The sequence below is a fragment of the Phocoena phocoena genome, chromosome 11, assembly GCF_963924675.1.
Source record: "Phocoena phocoena chromosome 11, mPhoPho1.1, whole genome shotgun sequence".
NCBI lineage: Eukaryota > Metazoa > Chordata > Mammalia > Artiodactyla > Phocoenidae > Phocoena > Phocoena phocoena.
The window spans coordinates 84,511,056-84,533,948 of NC_089229.1; the positions used below are offsets into that span (position 1 = coordinate 84,511,056).

At 40.0% G+C, this 22,893-nt stretch overlaps 1 protein-coding gene across 1 annotated transcript in view; it reads right to left on the reverse strand.

Annotated features, from left to right (window-relative positions):
* The window catches only part of ETNK1 (ethanolamine kinase 1), a 67,327-nt gene extending 45,015 nt beyond the window's left edge, over positions 1 to 22,312 (reverse strand). The window contains exon 1 of the mRNA XM_065887530.1: positions 21,891 to 22,312. Coding sequence (XP_065743602.1) covers positions 21,891 to 22,046 — 156 coding nt within the window. The 5' untranslated portion in view covers positions 22,047 to 22,312. The remainder of the gene's footprint in view (positions 1 to 21,890) is intronic.
* Positions 22,313 to 22,893: the final 581 nt, after the last annotated feature.

The following is a 22,893-nucleotide window of genomic DNA, read 5'->3' on the forward strand; positions in this document are numbered from 1 at the left end:
AACTTGAGCACATCTCTAAGAGCTGATTTTTTAAAAACAGGGAACAATCATTACATATACAAAAGAGCTAAGCAATAGAATTAAAAATCCAACTTAACTGACACACACAGAACACTGTACCCAGCCAGAGAATACGCATCCTTTTCAAGTATAATAAAATATTACCAAAATGGACTCTAGGCTTGATTATAAAACAAGCCTCAATAAATATCAAAGGATTAAAATCACTCAGAGCATCTTCTCAAGCTACACTGAATATGAACTAGACATCAATAACACACCACACATACACGTATATACACCTCAAATAAAATGGTTAAGATAGTAAATTTTAGGTTTTGTTTTTTACCACAATAAAGAAAAAACCCTTAATATTCTCCCACTTATTTGAAGTGAAGCAATGCACATCTAAATAATCCACTGGATAAAGAAAAAACTACAATAACTAGAAAGCATTCTAAACTGAATGATAATAAAGTCATATTAAAACCTGTGGGTGCTTATGGGGACACGTAAATAAAAATATTAAAAATAAAAAAGGCAGGGAGGGCTTCCCTGGTGGCGCAGTGGTTGGGAGTCCGCCTGCCGATGCGGGGGGCGCGGGTTCGAGCCCCCGTCCGGGAGGGTCCCGCGTGCTGTGGAGTGGCTGGGCCCGTGGGCCGTGGCCGCTGGGCCTGTGCGTCCGGAGCCTGTGCTCCGCGGCAGGACAGGCCACAGCAGTGAGAGGCCCGTGTACCGCAAAAAAAAAAAAAAGGCAGGGCTTCCCTGGTGGCACAGTGGTTGAGAGTCCACCTGCCAATGCAGGGCACACGGGTTCGTGCCCCGGTGCAGGAAGATCCCACATGCCGTGGAGCGGCTAGACCTGTGAGTCATGGCCGCTGAGCCTGTGCTCCGCAACGGGAGAGGCCCGCATGCCGCCAAAAAGAAAAATAAATAAATAAATAAAATAAAAAAGGCAGAAAATCAGTGATCTTAGCTTCTAGCTCAAGAAGCTAGAAAAATAACAGTCAATTAACCTTCGATTAAAAAGAATTAGGAAGAAAACAAAAGGGCAAAGTTATCAAAAAAACAGAAAAACTCAACAGTCAAAAACTGTTCTTCAGGACTTCCCCGGCAGTCCAGTGGTTAAGACTCCGTGCTTCCAATGAGGGGGTGCGGGTTCGATCCCCGGTAGGGAAACTAAGATCCCACAAGCCACAGTGGTGCAGCCAAAAAAACGCAAACGAACAAAAAAAATACTTCTTTGACGATAAAGTTGATAACTTCCAAGCAAAATCATCAAGGAAAAAAGATACTAATTATCAATAAAGAAGTAAACTTTATTACAGTACAGAAATATATTACTATAAACAACTCTTCCAAAAACAGACAAAAAAGAAAGAGATCCCAACTTGATACCAAAACTTGTCAAGGACATTACAAGGAAGGAAAATTACAGACCACTCCCTCTCATAGTTGGAAAAATCCTAATCAAAATATTGGCAACCGATACAATGATATATAAAAAGGAGAATACATCACAACAAAATGGGGTTTACTCCAGGAACACAGTGGTTCTTAATAAATTGTTTTAAAACGTCATTGTAATTGAGCTCAATAACAGAAAAATGGAGGCAAATCATGTAACCATCATGAGTTGCAAAAAAGTACTTGATAAAATTCAACATTCATTCATGATGAAAATACTTAGCAAGCCAAGAATAAAATGAAACTTCCTTAATCTGACAGAGTATCCAAAGAAAACCTACAGCAAACATCATACCTAATAATAAACTATTGAAAATGTTCTCCTTCAGAATGGGAACAAGGCAGGGATGCCCACTATCACCTCTTATTTCAATATTGTGATGATGTCCTAGCCAGTGTAGTAAGACAAAACAGCAAGGGGCGGAGTCAAGATGGCAGACTAGCAGGATGCAGAATTCACATCTCTGAACAACTAGGGCAGCTACCAGGCACCAGTGGGTGACCATGGACACCTAAGGGGACAGGAGGAACCCCCAGCAACTGGATGGGGTGTGGGGAGGAGTGGGGGAGTAGGAGAAGTGGAGGTGGGACAGGACTGGTGCCCCTGAGGGGTGACTGGGGGAGGCGAAGGGATCCCACGCCTGAAGGGGGAAATTGGGGGGCCACTGGGAGAACAGAGGGTCAAAAGGGAGCATGGCCAGGTTTCCCCTGCCCACTTTGGCCCCCAGGAGCCTGCTGAGATCCCAGGCCTGATCCTCTGCCCACCTAGGCCCCCTCCAGGAACGTGGGTCCTGAGGGAGTGGGAGGGAGGGAAGGGGAGCAAAAGTAAAGGCCGGATCTAGGGGACCCGCACACCTGAGGGGTGGCTGAGGAAGGGGAGGAGTTCCTACACCCAGCAGGACCCTCCCACGGTTAGGGGTCCAGCAGGGACAGGGGAGACGCTGGGGGAACCCCAAGAAGAGGTGGGGCATGGAGGAACGGAAGGGAATGCAGCCAGCGCTTTCCCTGTCCACATTCCACATAGGCACCAGGGAGCCTGTTGGGCTCCTGGGCCTAATCCTCTGCCCTTGGAGCCTCCCTCCTGCCATGCAGAACCCAAGCCCTGCCCCTACACCCCCACCCAGGGCTCCACCTCTGCATTCGGAGACCCCCTCTGAGACCCGCTCCAACCACGCTGGGCCTAAACCCCACCCACACACCCTCACCCAGGGCCTTACCTCCAAATTCCATAACTCCACACTCCAGAGGCCCCCGCTTTGGACATGCTGCCTCTCCCCTTCCATGCAGGTCCTAAGCAGAGGCCCCACCCCATGCTTGAATGTCACCCAGCCTAGGCTCCGCCCCCAAGGCCTCTTCCCGCTGCAGGGTGTGGGTCCTGAGCCTAAGACCCCCACCCCCACCACTAGGTCCTGCTCCACCCTAACCCCCACCCCTGCGTAAGTTCCACCCCACCCACCCACCTAAACTCCGCCCCCCCCCAGAGCCAAAGCTTTTTATTTTTTTTCCTCTTTTAGATTGGGGTTCTGTTTTACCTTGTCGTTGATTCACTGTTGTTGATACATTTATATTTTTTCTAATAAATCTTTTATCTTTCTGCTCTTATTTTATTTATACTTTGTTATTGTTCTGCTCCTTTTGGCTTGTCCCCCCCCCCCTTTTTTTTCTGTTGTGGTTTTGTTTTACCTTCTTGCAGTTGTTTTAATTATATTTTTATTTTTCCTAATGTATTTTTTATCTTTCTAACTTTACTTTGTTTTTATTCTTTGTTATTGTACTGCCTTTTTTGTTTTTTTTTTTTGCCACACAACGCAGCTTGCAGGATCTTGGTTCCCAGGCCGGAGGTTGGTCCTGAGCTCCCATGGTGGGAGCGCCGAGTCCAAACCGCTGGACTAACAGAGAACATCAGACCCCAGGGAATATTAATCAGAGTAAGGGCTCCCGGAGGTCCTCATCTCAGCACCAAGACCCAGCTCTATTCAACTGCAGGAATACAGCCCCACACATTAAAAAAAAAAAAAAAAAAAAAAAAAAAGGGCTTCCCTGGTGGCACAGTGGTTGAGAGTCCACCTGCCAATGCAGGGGACACGGGTTCGTGCCCCCGTCCGGGAAGAGCCCACATGCCGCGGAGCGGCTGGGCCCGTGGGCCATGGCCGCTGAGCCTGCACATCTGGAGCCTTTGCTCCACAAGGGGAGAGGCCACAGCAGTGAGAGGCCCGCGTACCGCAAGAAAAAAAAAATGTTACAGAAGAAGAAGCAAAGCAAAAATCTACAACACCAAATAAATGAAGACGAAATAAGCAACCTACCTGTAAAAATTCAGAGTAATGGTAGTAAAGATGATCCAAAATCTCGGAAATAGAATGGAGAAAATAAAACATTTAACAAGGATCTAGCAGAACTGAAGAGCAAAGAAACAGTGATGAACAACGTAATAACTGAAATTAAAAATACTCTAGAAGGAATCAATAGCAGAATTACTTAAGGCAGAGGAACAGATAAGTGAGCTGGACGATAAAATGATGGAGATAACTGCCAGGGAGCAGAATAAAGAAAAAAGAACAGAAAGAATTGAGGACAGTCTCAGAGACCTCTGGGACAATATTAAACGGACCAACATTCAAATTATAGGGGTCCCATAAGAAGAAGATAAAAAGGGTCTGAGAAAATATTTGAAGAGATTATAGTCAAAAACGTCCCTAACATGGGAAAGGAAATAGTCAATCAAGTCCAGGAAGCACAGAGAGTCCCATATAGGATAAATCCTAAGAGAAACATGACGCGACACATATTAATCAATCAAAAATTAAATACAAAGAAAAAATATTAAAAGCAGCAAGGGAAAAGTAACAAATAACATACAAGCGAATCCTCGTAATTTCTCTAAGCAGGAAACACAAAAGAAGAAAAAGACCCACAAAAACAAACCCAAATCAACTAAGAAAATGGTAATAGGAACATATATATTGATAATCACCTTGAATGTAAATGGATTAAATGCTCCAACCAAAAGACATAGACTGGCTGAATGGATACAAAAACAAGACCCATATATATGCTGCCTACAAGAGAACCACTTCAGACCTAGGGACACAACAGACTGAAAGTGAGGGGATGGAAAAAGATATTCCATGCAAATAGAAATCACAAGAAACGTGGAGTAGCAATACTCATATCAGATAAAATAGACCTTAAAATAAAGACAGTTACAAGAGATAAAGAAGGACACTACATAATGATCAAGGGATCAATCCAAGAAGAAAACATAACAATTATAAATACTTATGCACCCAACATAGGAGCACCTCAATGTATAAGGCAAATGCTAACAGCCATAAAAGGAAAAATCAACAGTAACACAATAATAGTGGGGGACTTTAACACCTCACTACACACCAATAGAAAGATCATCCAGACAGAAAATAAATAAGGAAACACAAGCTTTAAATGACACAAAAGACTAGATAGACTTAATTGATATTTTTAGGACATTCCACCTGAAGGCAAAAGTACACTTTCTTCTCAAGGGCACACAGTACATTCTCCAGAACATCTTGGGTCACAAATCAAGCCTTGGAAAATGTAAGAAAACTGAAATCGTATCAAGCATCTTTTCTGAACACAATGCTATGAGATTAGAAATCAATTAAAGGAAATAAACAGTAAAAGCCACAAACACACGGAGGCTAAACAGTGCCGCTGCTAAATAACCAAGATCACTGAAGAAATCAAAGAGGAAATCAAAAAATACCTATAAACAAATAACAATGAAAACACAACGATCTAATACCTATGGGACATAGCAAAAGCAGTTCCAAGAGGGAAGTTCACAGCAATTCAAGCTCACTACAAAAAACAAGAAAAATCTCAAATAAACAATCTAACCTTACACCTAAAGCAAGTAGAAAAAGAAGAACAAACAAAACCCAAAGTTAGTAGAAGGAAAGAAACCACAAAGATCAGAGCAGAAATAAATGAAATGGAAACAAAGAAAACAATAGCAAAGATCAATAAAACGAAAAGCTGGTTCCCTGAGAAGATAAACAAAATTGATAAACCTTTGGCCAGACTCATCAAGAAAAAAGGAGAGAGGACTCAAATCAATAAAATTAGAAATGAAAAAGGAGAGATTACAACTGACACCACAGAAATACAAAGGATCATAAGAGACTACTACAAGCAACTATATGCCAATAAAATGGACAACCCAAAAGAAATGATCGAATTCTTGGAAAAGTACAAACTTCCAAGACTGAACCAGGAGGAATGAGAAAATATAAACAGACCAATCACAGTTAATTAAATTGAAACTGTAATTTAAAATCTTCCAGCAAACAAAAGTCCAGGACCAGACGGTTTCACAGGAGAATTTTATCAAACATTTAGAGAAGAGTTAATCCCTATCCTTCTCAAACTCTTGCAAAAAAAAAAAAATTGCGGAGGAAAAAAAAAAATTGCACAGGGAGGAACACTCCCAAACTCCTTCTATGAGGCCATAATCACCTTGATATCAAAACCAGACAAAGATATCACACACACAAAAAAGATTACAGGCCAAAATCAATGATGAACACAGACGTAAAAATCCTCAACAAAATACTAGCAAACAGAATCCAACAACACATTTAAAGGATCATACACCATGATCAAGTGGGATTTATCCCAGGGATGTAAGGATTCCTCCATATATGCAAGACAATCAATGTGATACACCACATTAACAAATTAAAGAATAAAAACCATATGATCATCTCAATAGATGCAGAAAAAGCTTTTGACAAAAGTCAACACCCATTTATGATAAAAACTCTCCAGAAAGTGGGTATAGAGGGAAGCTACCTCAAAATAATAAAAGCCATATATGACAAACCCACAGCAAACATCATTCTCAATGGTGAAACACTGAAAGCATTTCCTCTAAGATCAGGAACAAGACAAGGATGCCCACTCTTGCCACTATTATTCAACATAGTATTGGAAGTTGTAGCCACAGCAATCAGAGAAGAAAAAGAAGCAAAAGGAATACAAATGGGAAAAGAAGAATTAAAATTGTCACTGTTTGCAGATGACATGATACTATACATAGAAAATCCTAAAGATGCCACCTGAAAACTACTAGTACTAATCAATGAATTTGTAAGGTTGCAGGATACAAAACTAATGCACAGAAATCTCTTGCATTCCTATACACTAACAATGAAAGATCAGAAAGAGAAATTAAGGAAACAATCCCATTTACCATCGCAACAAAAAAGAATCAAATACTTAAGAATAAATCTACCTAAGGAAGCAAAAGACCTGTACTCAGATTGATGAAAGAAATCAAAAATAACATAAACAGATGGAGAGATATACCATGCTCCTGGATTGGAAGAATCAATACTGTGAAAATGACTCTACTACCCAAAGCAATCTGCAGATTCAATGCAATCCCTATCAAATTACCAATGGCAGTTTTCACAGAACTAGAACAAGAAATTTTACAATTTGTATGGAAACACAAAGACCCCGAATAGCCAAAGCAACCTTAAGAAAGAAAAACGTAGCTGGAGGAATCAGGCTCCCTGACTTCAGACTATACTACAAAGCTACAGTAACCAAGACAGTATGGTACTGGCACAAACACAGAAATATAGATCAATGGAACAGGACAGAAAGCCCAGAGATAACCCCACGCACATATGGTCACCTCATCTTTGACAAAGGAGGCAAGAATATACAATGGAGAAAAGACAGACTCTTCAATAAGTGGTGCTGGAAAAAATGGACAGCTACACATAAAAGAATGAAATTAAAACACCCCCTAACACCATATACAACAATAAACTCAAAGTGGATTAAGGACCTAAATGTAAGGCCAGACACTATAAAACTCTTAGAGGAAAACACAGGCAGAACAATCTATGACATAAATCACAGCAAGATCCTTTTGATCCACCTCCTAGAGAAATGGAAATAAAAACAAAAATAAACAAATGGGACCTAATGAAACTTAAAAGCTTCTGCACAGCAAAGGAAAGCATAAACAAGTGAAAAGACAACCCTCAGAATGGGAGAAAATATTTGCAAATGAAGTAACTGACAAAGGATTAATCTCCAAAATATACAAGCAGCTCATGTAGCTCAATATCAAAAAACAAACCCAATCCAAAAATGGGTGGAAAACCTAAATAGACGTTTCTCCAAAGAAGACACAGATGGCCAACAAATACATGAAAAGATGCTCAACATCACTAATCATTAGAGAAATTCAAATCAAAACTACAATGAGGTATCACCTCACACTGGTTAGAATGGCCATCATCAAAAAATCTACAAACAGGGCTTCCCGGGTGGCGCAGTGGTTGAGAGTCCACTTGCCGATGCGAGGGACGTGGGTTCGTGCCCCGGTCCAGGATGATCCCGCGTGCCGCAGAGCCGCTGGGCCCGTGAGCCATGGCCACTGAGCCTGCGCGTCCAGAGCCTGTTCTCCGCGGTGGGAGAGACCGCAGCAGTGAGAGGCCCGCGTACCGCAAAAAAAAAAAAAAAAAAAAAAAATCTACAAACAATTAATGCTGGAGAAGGTGTGGAGAAAAGGGAACCCTCGGCACTGTTGGTGGGAATGTAAACTGATACAGCCACTATGGAGAACAGTATGGAGGTTCCTTAAGAAACTAAAAATAGAACTACCATATGACCCAGCAATCCCACTACTGGGCATACACCCTGAGAAAACCATAATTCAAAAATAGACATGTACCACAATATTCACTGCAGCACTATTTATAATAGCCAAGACATGAAAACAACCTAGATGTCCATCAGCAGATGAATGGATAAAGAAGATGTGGCACACATATACAATGGAATATCAACCATAAAAAGGAACGAAATTGAGTTATTTGTAGTGGAGTGGATGGACCTAGAATCTGTCATACAGAGTGAAGTAAGTCAGAAAGAGAAAAACGAATTATCGTATGCTAACGCATATATATGGAATTTTAAAAAGCAGTGCTGATGAACATAGTGACAGGGCAGGAATAAAGAGGCAGACGTAGAGAACGGACTTGAGGGCATGGGTGGGGGAAGGGGAAGCTGGGATGAAGTGAGACAGTGCACTGACATATACGCTACCAAATGTAAGGCTAGTGGGAAGCTGCTGCATGGCACAGAGAGATCAGCTTGGTGCTTTGTGACGATAGAGGGATGGGATAGGGAGGGTGGGAGGAAGGCTCGAGAGGAAGGGGCTATGGGGATATATGCATACATATAGCTGATTCACTTTGTTGTACAGAAACTAACACAACACTGTAAAGCATTTATACTCCAATAAAGATGTGGGGGAAAAAAAGACATGACAACAACAGAAGTAGGAATAGGAAAGCAAAAAACAAAACTGTCATTATTTGCAGAAACAGAGAAAATGCACAAAGTATCTAAATTAAAACAAATAATTAGAACATGTGAAAAATTCAACGTATTAACATATCAATTGAATTTCTCTATACCAACAGCAAACCTTTTTTTAAAATGATATTCTTTAAATAATATCAGAAAGCATCAAATTTCTGGGGGGGGAAATGACGTGAAAAATGCAAGATCTCTACATTGAAAACTTCAAAAGTTTGAGAGAAACTAAATAAATAAATGGGATATACCATATTTATAGATTCTAAGACTCAATATTGTTAATGAATTCACTTCTCCTCAAATATCTATAGATTCCACAAAAATATCAATCAAAATGTCATCTAGTTTCTTTTGAGGAAATTGAAAAGCTGAGTCTACAATTTACATGGCAATTTAAAAAGCCAAGAACAGTCAAGGCAATTTTAAAGAAGAACAAAGCTAGTGTCTCATACCAAGGATTATAGTAACTATACCATACCAAGACCTAGAAGCAAAACTTGAGAGTAGTCAAGACACTGTGATACTGGTGCAATAACAGACAAAACAGACTAAAGGAACAGAATTCATAAAGAGACCCACATACAGTGCCACCTGGTTTATGACAAAGGTAACACTATAATGGTGGGAAAATGGTGGTTTCAGGTAACACTATAATGGGGAGAAAATGGTCTTTTCAATAAGTGATACTGGATCACTGGATACTGATAGCCATTCGGAAGAAAAATGAGTCATGACCTCCTCCACCTTACACCATAAACAGTTTCAGATCAAAATGTAAAATAGCAAAACAATAAAGGTTCTATAAAACATAGAGGAATATCTTCAGGACTTTGGCATAGGAAGAGATCAAGACACAAAACATGCTACCCATAAAGAAAAAACTGAAAAACTGGTGTTAAGACTATCAAAAGACACTATTAAGAGTGAAAATACAAGCCACCAACTGGCAGAAAACATTTATAATACATTTCTTTAAAAAAAGGATACCTGGTGGCACAGTGGTTGAGAGTCCGCCTGCCAATGCAGGGGACACGGGTTCGTGCCCCAGTCCGGGAAGATCCCACATGCCGCAGAGCGGCTGGGCCCGTGAGCCATGGCCGCCGAGCCTGCACGTCCGGAGCCTGTGCTCCACAGCGGGAGAGGCCACAACAGTGAGAGGCACGCGTACCACAAAAAAAAAAAAAAAAAAAAAAAAAGGACTCGGGAATTCCCTGGCAGCCCAGTGGTTAGGACTCCGCGCTTCCACGGCTGGGGAGCCTGGGTTCAATCCTTACTAAGATACTGCAAAGCCGCACAGCGTGGCCAAAAAAAATTAAAAAGAACTCAAATATAGAATATGTAAAGAACATCTACAAATCATTAGGAAAAAAATAATCCAGGAGAAAAATTAGCCAAAAAAACTTGAACAGGCATCTCAAAATAGAAGACATTCAAATATCCGACCCACAGAAAAAAGATGCACTAGTTATTGAGAATGCAAATCAAACCCATAATAAGATACCTTAATGCCTACCCGAATGATAACAATGAAGACAGATAATAACAATTGTTGGTAAAAATGCAGCACCCCTGAAACACTCATACAGTATTGCCATTAGGGGTATAAATTGACACAACCACTTTGGAAAACTTAAAGTATCTAGTAAAGCTAAAATAACATACCAGATGACCCAGCAAGTCTACTTCTAAGTATCCGCCTAACAGAAAAACAGATATTCACACTCATCAAAAGACATACAGCTATGTTCACAGCAGCATAATTTGTAATAGCCAAAAACCGAAAACAACCCAAGTGTCCACCAACAGAAGATAAATAAACTGAGGTATATTCTTACAATGAGAATAAGAACTATATATACAGAAATAAATCTCTCATAACTTTAGCATATGCCACCCCCCCAAAAAAAAGTATATACCATACGATTCCATTAAAAAAAATTCATAGAGAGGGAAAGCTATGATATAAAATCAGGATAGGAGTAACACTTGCTTGGGGAGAGTTGATGGATAGTGACTCCAAAAGTGTAAGAGAGGATTCTGGGGTACCATTTCCCAAATCTGTTTCCTGACTTGGATACATATTACATGGGTGTGGTTGCTTTGTAGGAAAATTCATCAGGTTCTACACTTAAGATTTGTGCACTTTTTATTATGTATATCACACACCAACAACAAATTTAACTAGAAAAGAGTTAATGTAATATTCAGATCAGAAAAAATGTACTGCCAGTTAATCTTTTGATTACCTTCAACTCACAGTAACCCTAGAGAAAATTTCCTAAAGCGATAAGGTTTTTAAAACTGAAAATAAATGCATAGGTACTTTAGTACTTTGGTTTAATTAATTTCAATTTACTATCTTAAAGAGGAGATACAGATATACATACAGATACATATCCTCTCATATATATATATATAAAATAAAATAAAATTTCTTTCATGTATTACATTCTCAACAGAGATGATATCACCACCAAAGGAGCAAAAGTTGGTTACTGAGGGAAGAAAAAAATCTAGAGACGTTACAATGGTTTGTGGCTCTCTAAAGCTCGACCCTACCTGCAAAATCCTATTCTTTAGTATTTAATTTCTCCTGTTAGGTAAAAATTAACATAATTTAACCTTCTCTTCAGAGAGTAATTATTAAAATGTTGAGAAAGAGTGGAACATAGAACACAGAGATATTCAATAAATGTTTGCTTTTATATAGATTGAATGATCAATTTGTAGAATGAAAAAACTATGACCTAGGTAAGTTCTCATATTTTTCCAAAGTCATACAATGGCAAAACAGGATAAAAACCTGATGTCATGACTCTTAATCTGTTTCAGGGATACACCCTCAAGTTTATGGGTTTGCTAGCATGACCCTAGACTCACTGCAACATTGTTAAGTATTATCTGAAGAAACGAATAAGGAAGGGGCAGTGGATGATCAATCCCTGATGCCTAGGTGTTTGCCAGATCACCCACAGTATGAAACAGCAGGCATGTTGTCATCTATTACAAGAGGTAAAAGTAAGTGAAACCTAAAAATGACAGCTCCAACCCCAGAACCGCTGTCCCTGAATCCACAATAAAGTGCAAAATAATGAGAAATTGGCTAAATGTGTGATCCCTTGGCTGCTGTTAGCCATACTACCTACGACAGAAAGATAAAGACCGTTTTAGGGTAGATCTTGATGTTGCACCAACCCAGGTTCCAGATGGTCTGATACAACATCAGGCTGCTAAGCACAGAACTGTCACAAAAGAGTTCGTGCTCCACAGCAGATAACTCTTCTTTGACCTCTGTAAGTCATCCTCTGTTTGCCAAAATGATTCAGGTGGGAAGGGCACAAAATAAGGAAACTACTGAAACCTGAGGATATAGTGTAAAGTTGTCTCATCATCACAATGGTCAAGTTAGGAGCAATCTATGGTTTGAAGTCCATGGCATGTTTAGGCTAATGCAGGACCCACAGCTTACTACTGAACAGTCCTGAATGGCTGCAACTAACCCAAACATACAGCAACCTAATCCCAGCAAGACTGCTAGACTGGAAGAATGGATAGAAGTGGCTACTAAGTCGGTTTCCTGAGAAGGGGAGTTGTGCGGTCCCTCCTCTGCATGCAAAGTGGATCGATCACTCCAGATGAAGTGGCTGATATACTGCATATGCAGGCCATACAAGACTGGCCTTACAGTGACCAGGATATTCAACCACTTAATATGCCCCACCCCCAGGTCATGGTGAATACCATGATAAAGGTTTCTCCTTCTACATGGGTCCCCCATGTAACTCTCCTGTTACCAACATGAACTGTTCTGGATGCTGGATCTGATTTGCTGTCTCAAGCTTCCCTTTACAGGTCTTAGGGATGATAGTAAGAAAACTAAATTAAAAGTAAGCGGAAAAGATAAGGGAGATGGCAAATGACTTGCCCCAACAGAGTGGAAGTTTTTCATGGTTATCAAAAAACTGGATGAATACAGCAGACATTGATGGGGTTGAAGCAAAACTTTTCAATGAAGCATTATCAGATTGGATGGACTGATGGGACCTGCTAGTGGTCTCCCAGCATTGAGTGCCCCGAACAAATCCATCATATTTACTCTAGCTTAGGAGATTTTAAAAAGCCAGGGTACAAAGATGATATTAAGAGTCTGCCACCAATTTGGAAATAAGCAAACTGACTGTGAGGCCAAGATCTTGGCCCAACCCTCAGCAGCTGGGAACCCAAGGCCAAATTCACATAAGTGGGTAAAATGGCCTAGAGGTAGAGAAGAAACCTTTTGACAGGGAAGCCCAATGCACTGAATCCAAAACCTATGTGAGAGACTCTTAAAGGAGCAAGTTACCCTGAGAGGACATGAGGATGCCACGGTTGATGGTGAATATTTGTATGCAAAGCGGAGTGCTGGAACAGGTATTATGAGAGGTGGTTCTGTCTCCTTTGCCAGAATGTAATACTGAGATAAATATGTTCTATAGTAACACTTTCCCTATTTTAGTACTGTAACAGAAGACATAAATTCACCCTTCAGCCAGGACTAATTGACCATATCAATTAGGAACTTAAAGAATTGCCCAAACCTGCACAGGTTGCTCTTTGAAGCAATACAGAATACCCGGTGGACAAAAAGAAATTACAGTTTTAATGACACCTTAGAAGTTAAAGTGATTATCAGTGAACTTGAAGGTCATCTTGAGAACCCCAAAACAATCCAATACCTTCTTTCAGTACGTGACACTGCCCTGCAACTACAAACCCTGAGATGATAAAAATATTAAACTCTACCTTAGCTACTATGAAATTTCTTTAGTCCTTAAAGATGATTAAGATACCAAGCAGAGTTTCGATATTTATTTATGGTCTAAAATGACCGATTAACTACTGAATTCAAATGAATGAGCTTGCACAGGCCAATACAACGGGAAAGACAAGCTTCAATTATTCTTTAAGACAATGGCTACTGGACCAGCCCATAAGCCTAGAAAGATGGAATTAATGCATGTCAGTTAACTGTTTTGTGGAAGTAACTATTGGATTCCACCATCTTCGAAAATAACAAAATTAAAAGTAATGTAAAAACAAAACAAAATACCATTTTCATGTATCTAACCGGCAAAATTTTTTTAAATTTAATATCAGAGGTTGGACAAGGTATAGAGAAAAGGATACTTTCCAACACTGTTTTGAGGAGTATAAATTATATGAAAGTGAGAAATAGCATAACAGTTTTGTGTCGACTTGGATTAGCTACAATACCCAGTTATTCAATCAAACACTAATTTAGATGCAGCTCTGAAGGTATTTTGCAGACATATTAACCAGATAACGTCAAGTAAAAGAGATGAGTCCCCATGAATGAGCCTCATTCAATCAGGTGAAGAGTTGTAAAAGCAAAACTGCAGTTTTCCTGAACATATGCTGCCTTAAGACTACAACATCAACTCCTGCCTGAGAGCTTCCAGCTTACCAGAGAATGCCCTACAAATTTCAGATTTACCAGCCTCCACACTTGTGTGAGCCAATTCCTTGAAGATTATAATTTTTTTTCTTTTACTTTTAACCTTTTAATTCCACTAATAAGAATTTACTCTATGGATATACTTAGAAAAGTTATCCAAAATATATGTATAAAAGCAGATCACTGCAATACTTTTTTAATACCTAAAAAATAAAAACAATGTTTTTTTTAAAAACATGGGGCAGGTTATATATACTGACATGGAGATGTCTAAGATATTTTATTTTTAAAATCAAGATACAGAATAACTTAATTATGTATACAAAAAAGAATATAGTTATATTTACTGTATTTATAAACATAGGTAGATAATGTAAGCTAGTAAATCTATAATTTGATAATTTTTTATAAGTTCAAAAGAAATTGTTCACAAAATTATCTTTGGGGAGAATGACTCAGAGTTGGGGGGGCTAGATTTTTTACTTTCCATTTTATAGCCTTGTTTTTTAAGGGCATGTATCATTTGTATTTTTTAAACAAAATCAACAGGGTTAGAATATGAGCCTTTCTAATTTTCCTCTTTATACTCTTTACAATTGTTTTTAAAACCTCACTTTAAAAGTAATTAAGTCACATGATGTTTAACATGACCAAATATTATGTCTGTAGCTATCAAAAATTGTGGTCAATACCATACCAACATGGGAAAATATTTATGAAAGGCTACATGAAAAAACGGAATACAAATTGTACATACAGATGGCCAAACACATGAAAAGAAGCTCAACATCACTAATTATTAGAGAAATGCAAATCAAAACTACAATGAGATATCACCTCACACCCATCAGAATGGCCATCATCAAAAAAATCTACAAACAAATGATGGAGAAGGTCAGGAGAAAAGGAAACAATCTTGCACTGTTGGTGGGAATGTAAATTGACACAGCCACTATGGAAAACAATACGGAAGTTTCTTAAAAAACTAAAAATAGAACTACCATATGAGCCAGAATACTGGGCATATACCCAGAGAAATCCATAATTCAAAAAGACACATGAGGCTTCCCTGGTGGTGCAGCTGTTAAGAATCCACCTGCCGAGGCAGGGGACATGGGTTTGATCCCTGGCCCGGGGAGATCCCACAAGCAGCAGAGCAACTAAGCCTGTGCACCACAACTACTGAGCCTGCGCTCTATAATCTGTGAGTCACAACTACTGAGCCTGTATGCCACGCTACTGAAGCCCTGCGCGCCTAGAGCCCATGCTCCGCAACAAGAGAAGCCACCACAATGAGAAGCCTGTGCACTGCTAAGAAGAGTAGCCCCGCTCACAGCAAGTATAGAAGCTCGCACAAAGCAACGAAGACCCAATGCAGCCAAAAATAAATAAATAAATTTATTTTAAAAAAGACATGCAGGGCTTCCCTGGTGGCACAGTGGTTGAGAGTCTGCCTGCCGATGCAGGGGACGCGGGTTCGTGCCCCGGTCCGGGAAGATCCCACATGCCGCGGAGTGGCTGGGACCGTGAGCCATGGCCACTGAGCCTGCGCGTCCGGAGCCTATGCTCCGCGACGGGAGAGGGCACAACAGTGAGAGGCCCACGTACTGCAAAAAAAAAATAAAAATAAAAAAAGACATGCACTCCAATGTTCATAGCAGCACTATTTACAATAGCCAAGGCATGAAAACAACCTAAATGTCCATCAACAGAGGAATGGATAATGAAAATGTGGTACATATATACAATGGAGTATTATTCAGCCATAAAAAGGAACGAAATTGGGTCATTTGTAGAGATGTGGATGGACCTAGAGAGTGTTATACAGTGAAGTAAGTCCAGAAAGAGAAAAACAAATATCGTATATTAACGCATATATGTGGAATCTAGAAAAATGGTATAGATGACCCTATTTGCCAAGCAGAAATAGAAACACAGACATAGAGAACAAATGTACGGATTCCAAGCGGGAAAGGGGTGGGGTGGAAGGAATTGGGAGATTGGGATTGACACATATACACTATTGATACTATGTATAAAACAGACAACTGATGGGAACATACTGTATAGCACAGGGAACTCTACTTAATGCACTGTGGTGTCCTAAATGGGAGGGAAATCCAAAAGGGAGGGAATATATGTATATGTATGGCTGATTCACTTTGCTGTGCAGTAGAAGCTAACACAACATTGTAAAGCAACTATACTCCAATAAAAATTAATTTTTAAAAATTGTACATAAGGTTCAATAACAACTATGTAAAATATTTAAGGGAGAAATAGAAGGTAATAAACAAAACGAAACAGTTGATTTTTTTAATAAACTATGAATAGGAAGTGGGTAGTTTTCTACTCAAAGTTTTAATATTGTGATACATCTTTTCAGTAAAACTAAGTTACTTCATGATCATATAGTCTCTTATTTAAAAAATTCATACACAGTATATTTTCTCAGAGTACTGGAAAAAATGACTAATTCAAAATATTGTTTGTTAACAATTTTTTTAAAAACTGCTATTGTGATTACCACTAGAGGGAGGGAAAAGTTAGGAGCAGGAAGAGAAAGGGGAGATATTCTGGGCTGCTGGTAATATTTTCTCTTTCCCTGGGCTGGGGTTACGAAGGTATTTACTCTACAACAATTTATGTTTCATTCATTTTTCTGTTCGTTTGTTGTATCTCACAGTTTTTAAAAGGGTGATAAAAATTTACCTATTTATAGTCCATCAGAGCAAAATAACTCCTTATAAGACAAAATCCTGGGGACTTTCCCTGGCAGTCCAGTGATTAAGACTCTGTGTTTCCATTGCAGGGGGGCGTGAGTTCAACCCCTGGTCAGGGAACTAAGATCCCAAATGCCACGCAGCGTGGCCAAAAGATTAAAAAAAGAAGATAAAATCCTGAAAAATACAACCTGATTCCTTAAATATACTTTCCATTACTTCCCTTATTTTTGTCACCCACAAAAAAAAAAAAAAAAAAACCCTTAAGCTTCCCACTTCCTCCCTCAACTGCAAGCAATTAACAAGTCCTGAACATTTATTTTCTGAAATGTCAAATCTGTCCCTTATTTCCATCTTCAAGGCCACTGTCCTAATTTGGATCCCAGCGCCGCTTGTCTGTACTAAAATAAGTCTCTCCTAGGTAGTCTTTCACAAACATTTTTTTAATGCAATACACAGAAAGAAATGTATTTATCCTCTAATTCAGTACATATATACTTTTATATAAAACTAAAAGCTTCACAAGATAATACTTACCTTATTACTTGCAATGCGCTCTGATCTATCCTATTACATCTTATTTTAACTCATCTTTTTAAACTGTAGTGGTTTCAACCCACTATACTGATTTAGCATCCTCTTAGTGTGCAATAACCATCAGTTTCAAAACCACCAATGTCCTTTGTAAGTGATCACTTAATCCCCAATTCAAAGCATTTCCTTCAATGAATGCTGCCTAAATTGTAATCTGCCACTTCTCTAAAATATATATGATATAACTTACCTGCTTAAAAACATTCACCAGCTCCTCATCACATCCTAGATAATAAAATACCACCTCCTTAAAGAGGCATAAAACCTTCGTATCTAAGCACTCCCTTATTTGAAAATCACTCCCACTTCTATGCTTGTTCATACACCATTCTGTCCAAGATACTCATAGTCTAGCTTTTGTGAAAGCAGTTTTTCTTTGCCCAGAAATACTTCCCCATTCCATCTCCTATCTTTCCTTCCAAGCTCAGTTCAGGTACCCCGTCTTCTATTAAGCCTTCCCTCCTCCATTCTCCCATGGCTACCTTCTGCTACAAGGAATGCTGCTGAAAAGTAGCATTATGCCAGTACAAAAAAATACATGTTAAAATTACTGAATTTTAGGAGCTTACAATTCTTTCATAACAACTTTCCACTTACAAATGGTGGGGGGAGAGCCTGGGGGAAGTTGGAGTACTAAAACATACTATGTATAATTTTACATACTTCATTTAATTCTCCTGATACTCTACTCTTAGTAGTAAAGTAGTAAAATTAGTACCAGTAGTAAAATGACTATGAGTACTATAGTTGTTAAATTCTACTATTTTCTACTATGCTACTATTTTCCAAGGTAGAGAGTAAGTCCTTTTTATAGAGATTTTAAAATTTGCCAAAGGTGACAAAAGGCTGGAATCAGGACTCAAAAACCATCTTCTTGGGCTTCCCTGGTTCCCAGTGGTTGAGAGTCCGCCTGCCGATGCAGAGAACAGAGGTTCGTGCCTCGGTCCGGGAAGATCCCACATGCCACGGAGCGGCTGGGCCCGTGAGCCATGGCCGCTGAGCCTGCACGTCCGGAGCCTGTGCTCCGCGACGGGAGAGGCCACAACAGTGAGAGGTCCGCGTACCGCAAAAAAAAAAAAAAACCCATCTTCTTTCCACTACACTATGCTGAGGCCCCAGAGAGGTGAAGTGGTTTGCTCAGTCCAAGTCACACAGCTATTAATACCTGAAAATAAACTAGTACAGTAGGCTCCTGACTTTTTGGCCACATGTTATCCACATATATAGGGACCTATCAAACAACACATCTCTCTTAGCCATAGTCAAATAGTCTTAGGTCCTACCACCCACTCAAATACTTTACTATTAGATAGTAACTATCTTAAAAGAAAGCGGAAGTGAATCCCGTTTCCAAAATAATGTCACATGTGGAAAAGTAATGCAAATTTATGTTTAAGGAACTTAAAGCAAAATCTTTCTATGAACCAAAGGTTTAATTTTAAAAAAATAACTGATTTCACACAGAAATGGCTTCCCTGTCTTAATCATGATATACAAACATAAACTTTTCTCAAAGAGCAATAATTCATAAGATGAGTTCTCATCTCAGATCTACCATTACAAACTCCCAAGTTCACTTTCATTTAACTATAAAATACATATTAACAGTCTACATCTATCTCACAGGGTCATTGGGAGAATGTATGTGAAAGTGCTTTCTTTATAAATAGTAAAATATTATTAAATTAAAAACATTGTGACTGGTATTGTTTTAGAACCACTCTGCCTATTATAAGATACTACACTCCACAAAGCTCACCACTCCTTTTATATTGTATTCTTTTAATTTTGCACAGATAGGGAAAAAATAATTAAACTTTTTAAGACTCTATCTAAAATGAGATATATTATCCCCCGTGTCCATAAGTTGTGAGCAAAGACTGGGCCCTCTATTATTCTGAATGCATTGAAGTCTTTTTTTGTTTGCTTCTGGATTTTCCAAAATGCTCTCAATAGTTCAGCTGTCAAGAGTAAGTGCCAGGTAAAATAAGTATTACTAGAGTAAGCTTCTAAGGTATGTTTAAAGCATTTTATATCACATAAGAATTTTAGAAAAAATCTTTTTAAAATATGGGCTGCATTACTGATACCTGTTTTAATCTGTTGACTATTATGTTAGGTATGATGTTTATCTTTATACCTCAAAGGAAATAAAAGAAAATATTCCCATTGATATTTACTAAAGAAATCCTGAAGCATCATAAAAGCAGAGTTTATAATGACCTAGAATGTGGGAGTCAGATCTACCATACTGAGAGATGAATAACCATCTACTCTGCTTAGCAGTTGTTCCAGCTTCTGGATCAATAGCTTTGCTTGCAAATGGAGGGATTATATTTCTAAATAACAATCACCCTAAGGGCAAAAAAAAATGGTAGTATTTACCTTCACTTACAAATAAGTATATTAGAAGCTTGGACAATGAGTCCAAAGGTCTTAAAGTCAAAACCTGCTACATGGGTATCAGATTAAGATTCAATCCCAAGTACAACAATCAAAAAACAGTTTGATGTTAGCATATTTTATCCTTTTTTTTTTTTTAAACCGATATTCTGGCTTTACTTCACTGAGTTTCACCTAAAAAGATAGTACCTATCTAAAATGGTTGTTCGGGGGATTAAATGATTAAAAACACACCTAATGTACCTCTGGGTAGCTATTCCTGCTGTTCTACAGACAAACACATCAACTGAAATTCCAGTCTTCAAAGCTTCAAACTCTTAAGTCTCTGCTTAAAAAGTAATATGGTTTGCCAGTACCAGAGTTTACCATGAAGTAGCAATGTTTTTAATTAATATCTCTTTAATTTATAATTGACTGCCAGAATATAACTCATTTTAATAAATATAAAGATCTTCTATAATAAACTACAAATAAGTTAATGAATAATAAACTAAAGAAGTCTAGAGTTTCAACTTGTAAGTTTCAATTAAACTAATTTTCCTTAAAGAAAATATACTATTTTTTTTTAATTACACATGAAAATCATTTTGGATTCACTATGTTCTACATACTTGGCTAACAAACATTCCCTTAAATTTTCAAAATTTTTGTCTTAACTTTTTTCCAAAACATATGGGTCCTTTTAATCTGCTCCTAACTCTTCTAGGCAGTAAGAACTGAAGCCAACATTCATGAAAGCTGAAGTGTCGAGAACTGTTCTGGGCCCTAGGGCACTGTTCATGTTTTATTCATTTTTGTATAGGCGACTACCTTACCAAAGAATCTGAGATACTGTTAAGTCAATTAACATTGCTGAAACAAATCAGTCAACAAAATAAGGCAGACGATGTGGCTACTTCAAATGAATACTCTTACATTATTGCTCAGATTTGAAACAAACCTAAAATATGCCAGCCTTTAAAATTACTTTGTGTTTGCAAGGGAAAAGGAGGTTCATTTTCGTATATAGTACCTAAAACTCCAAAAGTTAAATACAAATTAGTATTCAAAATAAATTTCATGTATGCTTAATCGTAACTTATTAGAAATAAGCTATCAAAAAATGCATAGGTTCTTAAGGACTTTTTCTCCCAATTTTTGTCTATCTATGAATACTGTGGCTCAGGAAAAAGAAATATTCACAAGCCGCTGATCCTTCTAACATCAGATATTGTTAGTTTCACTAAGATGACTAAAACATTTTCAGAAGTACCGATACAAATAAAATAACGTGTGCAGGGCTACCGAAGAACCCATGAAGACCTCGGTCATTACTTTGGAATCGAGTACTGTCGCCAATCCCAGGACTTGAGAAGGTAAGACTTAGGGTGAGCATCAGTGGGAGTACACCGACGGGGGAGGGGAGGTAAGGGAAATTAAAAGATCAGAGAAGATTAATTACCACATTATTTGTGAAAGGCGAGGAGATGGTGGCTTGGGCCGATGGGCGAGGACCCCTCGCAAAGGAGTGGAAAAGGTTCTTTTCGCACTTAGAAGGGACAGGGGAGTGGGAGGAGGGGCAACGATCAACAGGAACCTTCCCGAGGTGGAAGGGGTGCGTCACGAACGTAGTCGCCTCTGGAAAGAGAAAATCCGCCCTCAGGACGACCTCAATAAGCAAGGTGAAGGAAGGGGGAGTGACCTTCCTAGGTGTGACGGAGGAAATACAGGATCACTTCCCAAAGAACGGAGGGAGACGACGTTCCCAGAGGTCCTGCCGGCTCACCGGGGACTAGAAGGGTTGGTGAGACCGCCCCCGCCCCCCGGCCCCCCGGGGCCGCGTCAAGGTCGGCTGAAACCCGGGGCTGAGGTGTGGGCGTTACCTGCAGGGTCACCTCCTGAGGGTCCCAGTGCGGCCGCAGGTGTCGCAGGAGGCTCAGGGCCCCCTCCCGGCAGCGCTGCTCCTCCTGATCCTGCACCGTGACGTCCAGCTTGGGGACCTCCGGGGAGCCGGGCGGGACGTGGATGTAATTGGCCATGGCCCAGGCTACCGCAGAGACTACCACAACTACGACGGCGACGGCGACCACGAGAACGGCGGGCGCCGACAGGCTGCTGGATCCTTCCGTCCCGGGGCGCCCTCGCGGGAGGGCTGGGGCGTTCAGAATAACGGCAGAGCGGTATGAGAACAGCTGGTGGCGGCACTCTCGCCGACCCAGGTCTGGATAGCGGCTGAACTGACCAGCAACTGCTCACGGGGAATATCCGTCTCGTCTGCGCTCGGCCGCCGGCGGGCGCGGAGCATGCCGGGACTGGCCTGACGCTGGCGTCACGCGCGGGGCGGGGCCTTGGCTGCGTTAGGATCGAGGCGGAGTTTCTAGCCGCGGGCACAATGGGCCTAGTGCCTGGAGTTAGGTTTCTCGGCCGTTATCGGACAGTGCGGTGCGTGCTGCTAGTCTTTAAACCGTGGGGCTCCCGCTTGGAATGATCCTGAGCCCTGCCAAAACCCCGAACGAAAGGCACTGAAGCTTTAGCTCACCTGATCGGGAGGGTCTTGGGGTCTGGGTTTGAGGTAGGTCTGAGTTTTTCTGGGAAGCGAGGGAAGTGCCCTGAAATAACTCCAGGATCAGCCTCTGCATTTGGCCTGAGTCTGGGCAAGCTGGGTTAACTGGGTCTCCTTGATCTCGGAGCCCCTGTGTACTGAGGACTAACCACATGGTTGGGTTGGCAACTAAATTCCCATCAGCAGTGTACGGAGATCATGGTATTTGGGACAGTTAAGATATTTGGGTAAGAAAGCGACTGCACTTCAAGATGTGTTTTTAAGGTCAGATGTTTGATCATACCGAGAGTTATTCAGAGTCAGCCAAAACAGGTTATAGTGTA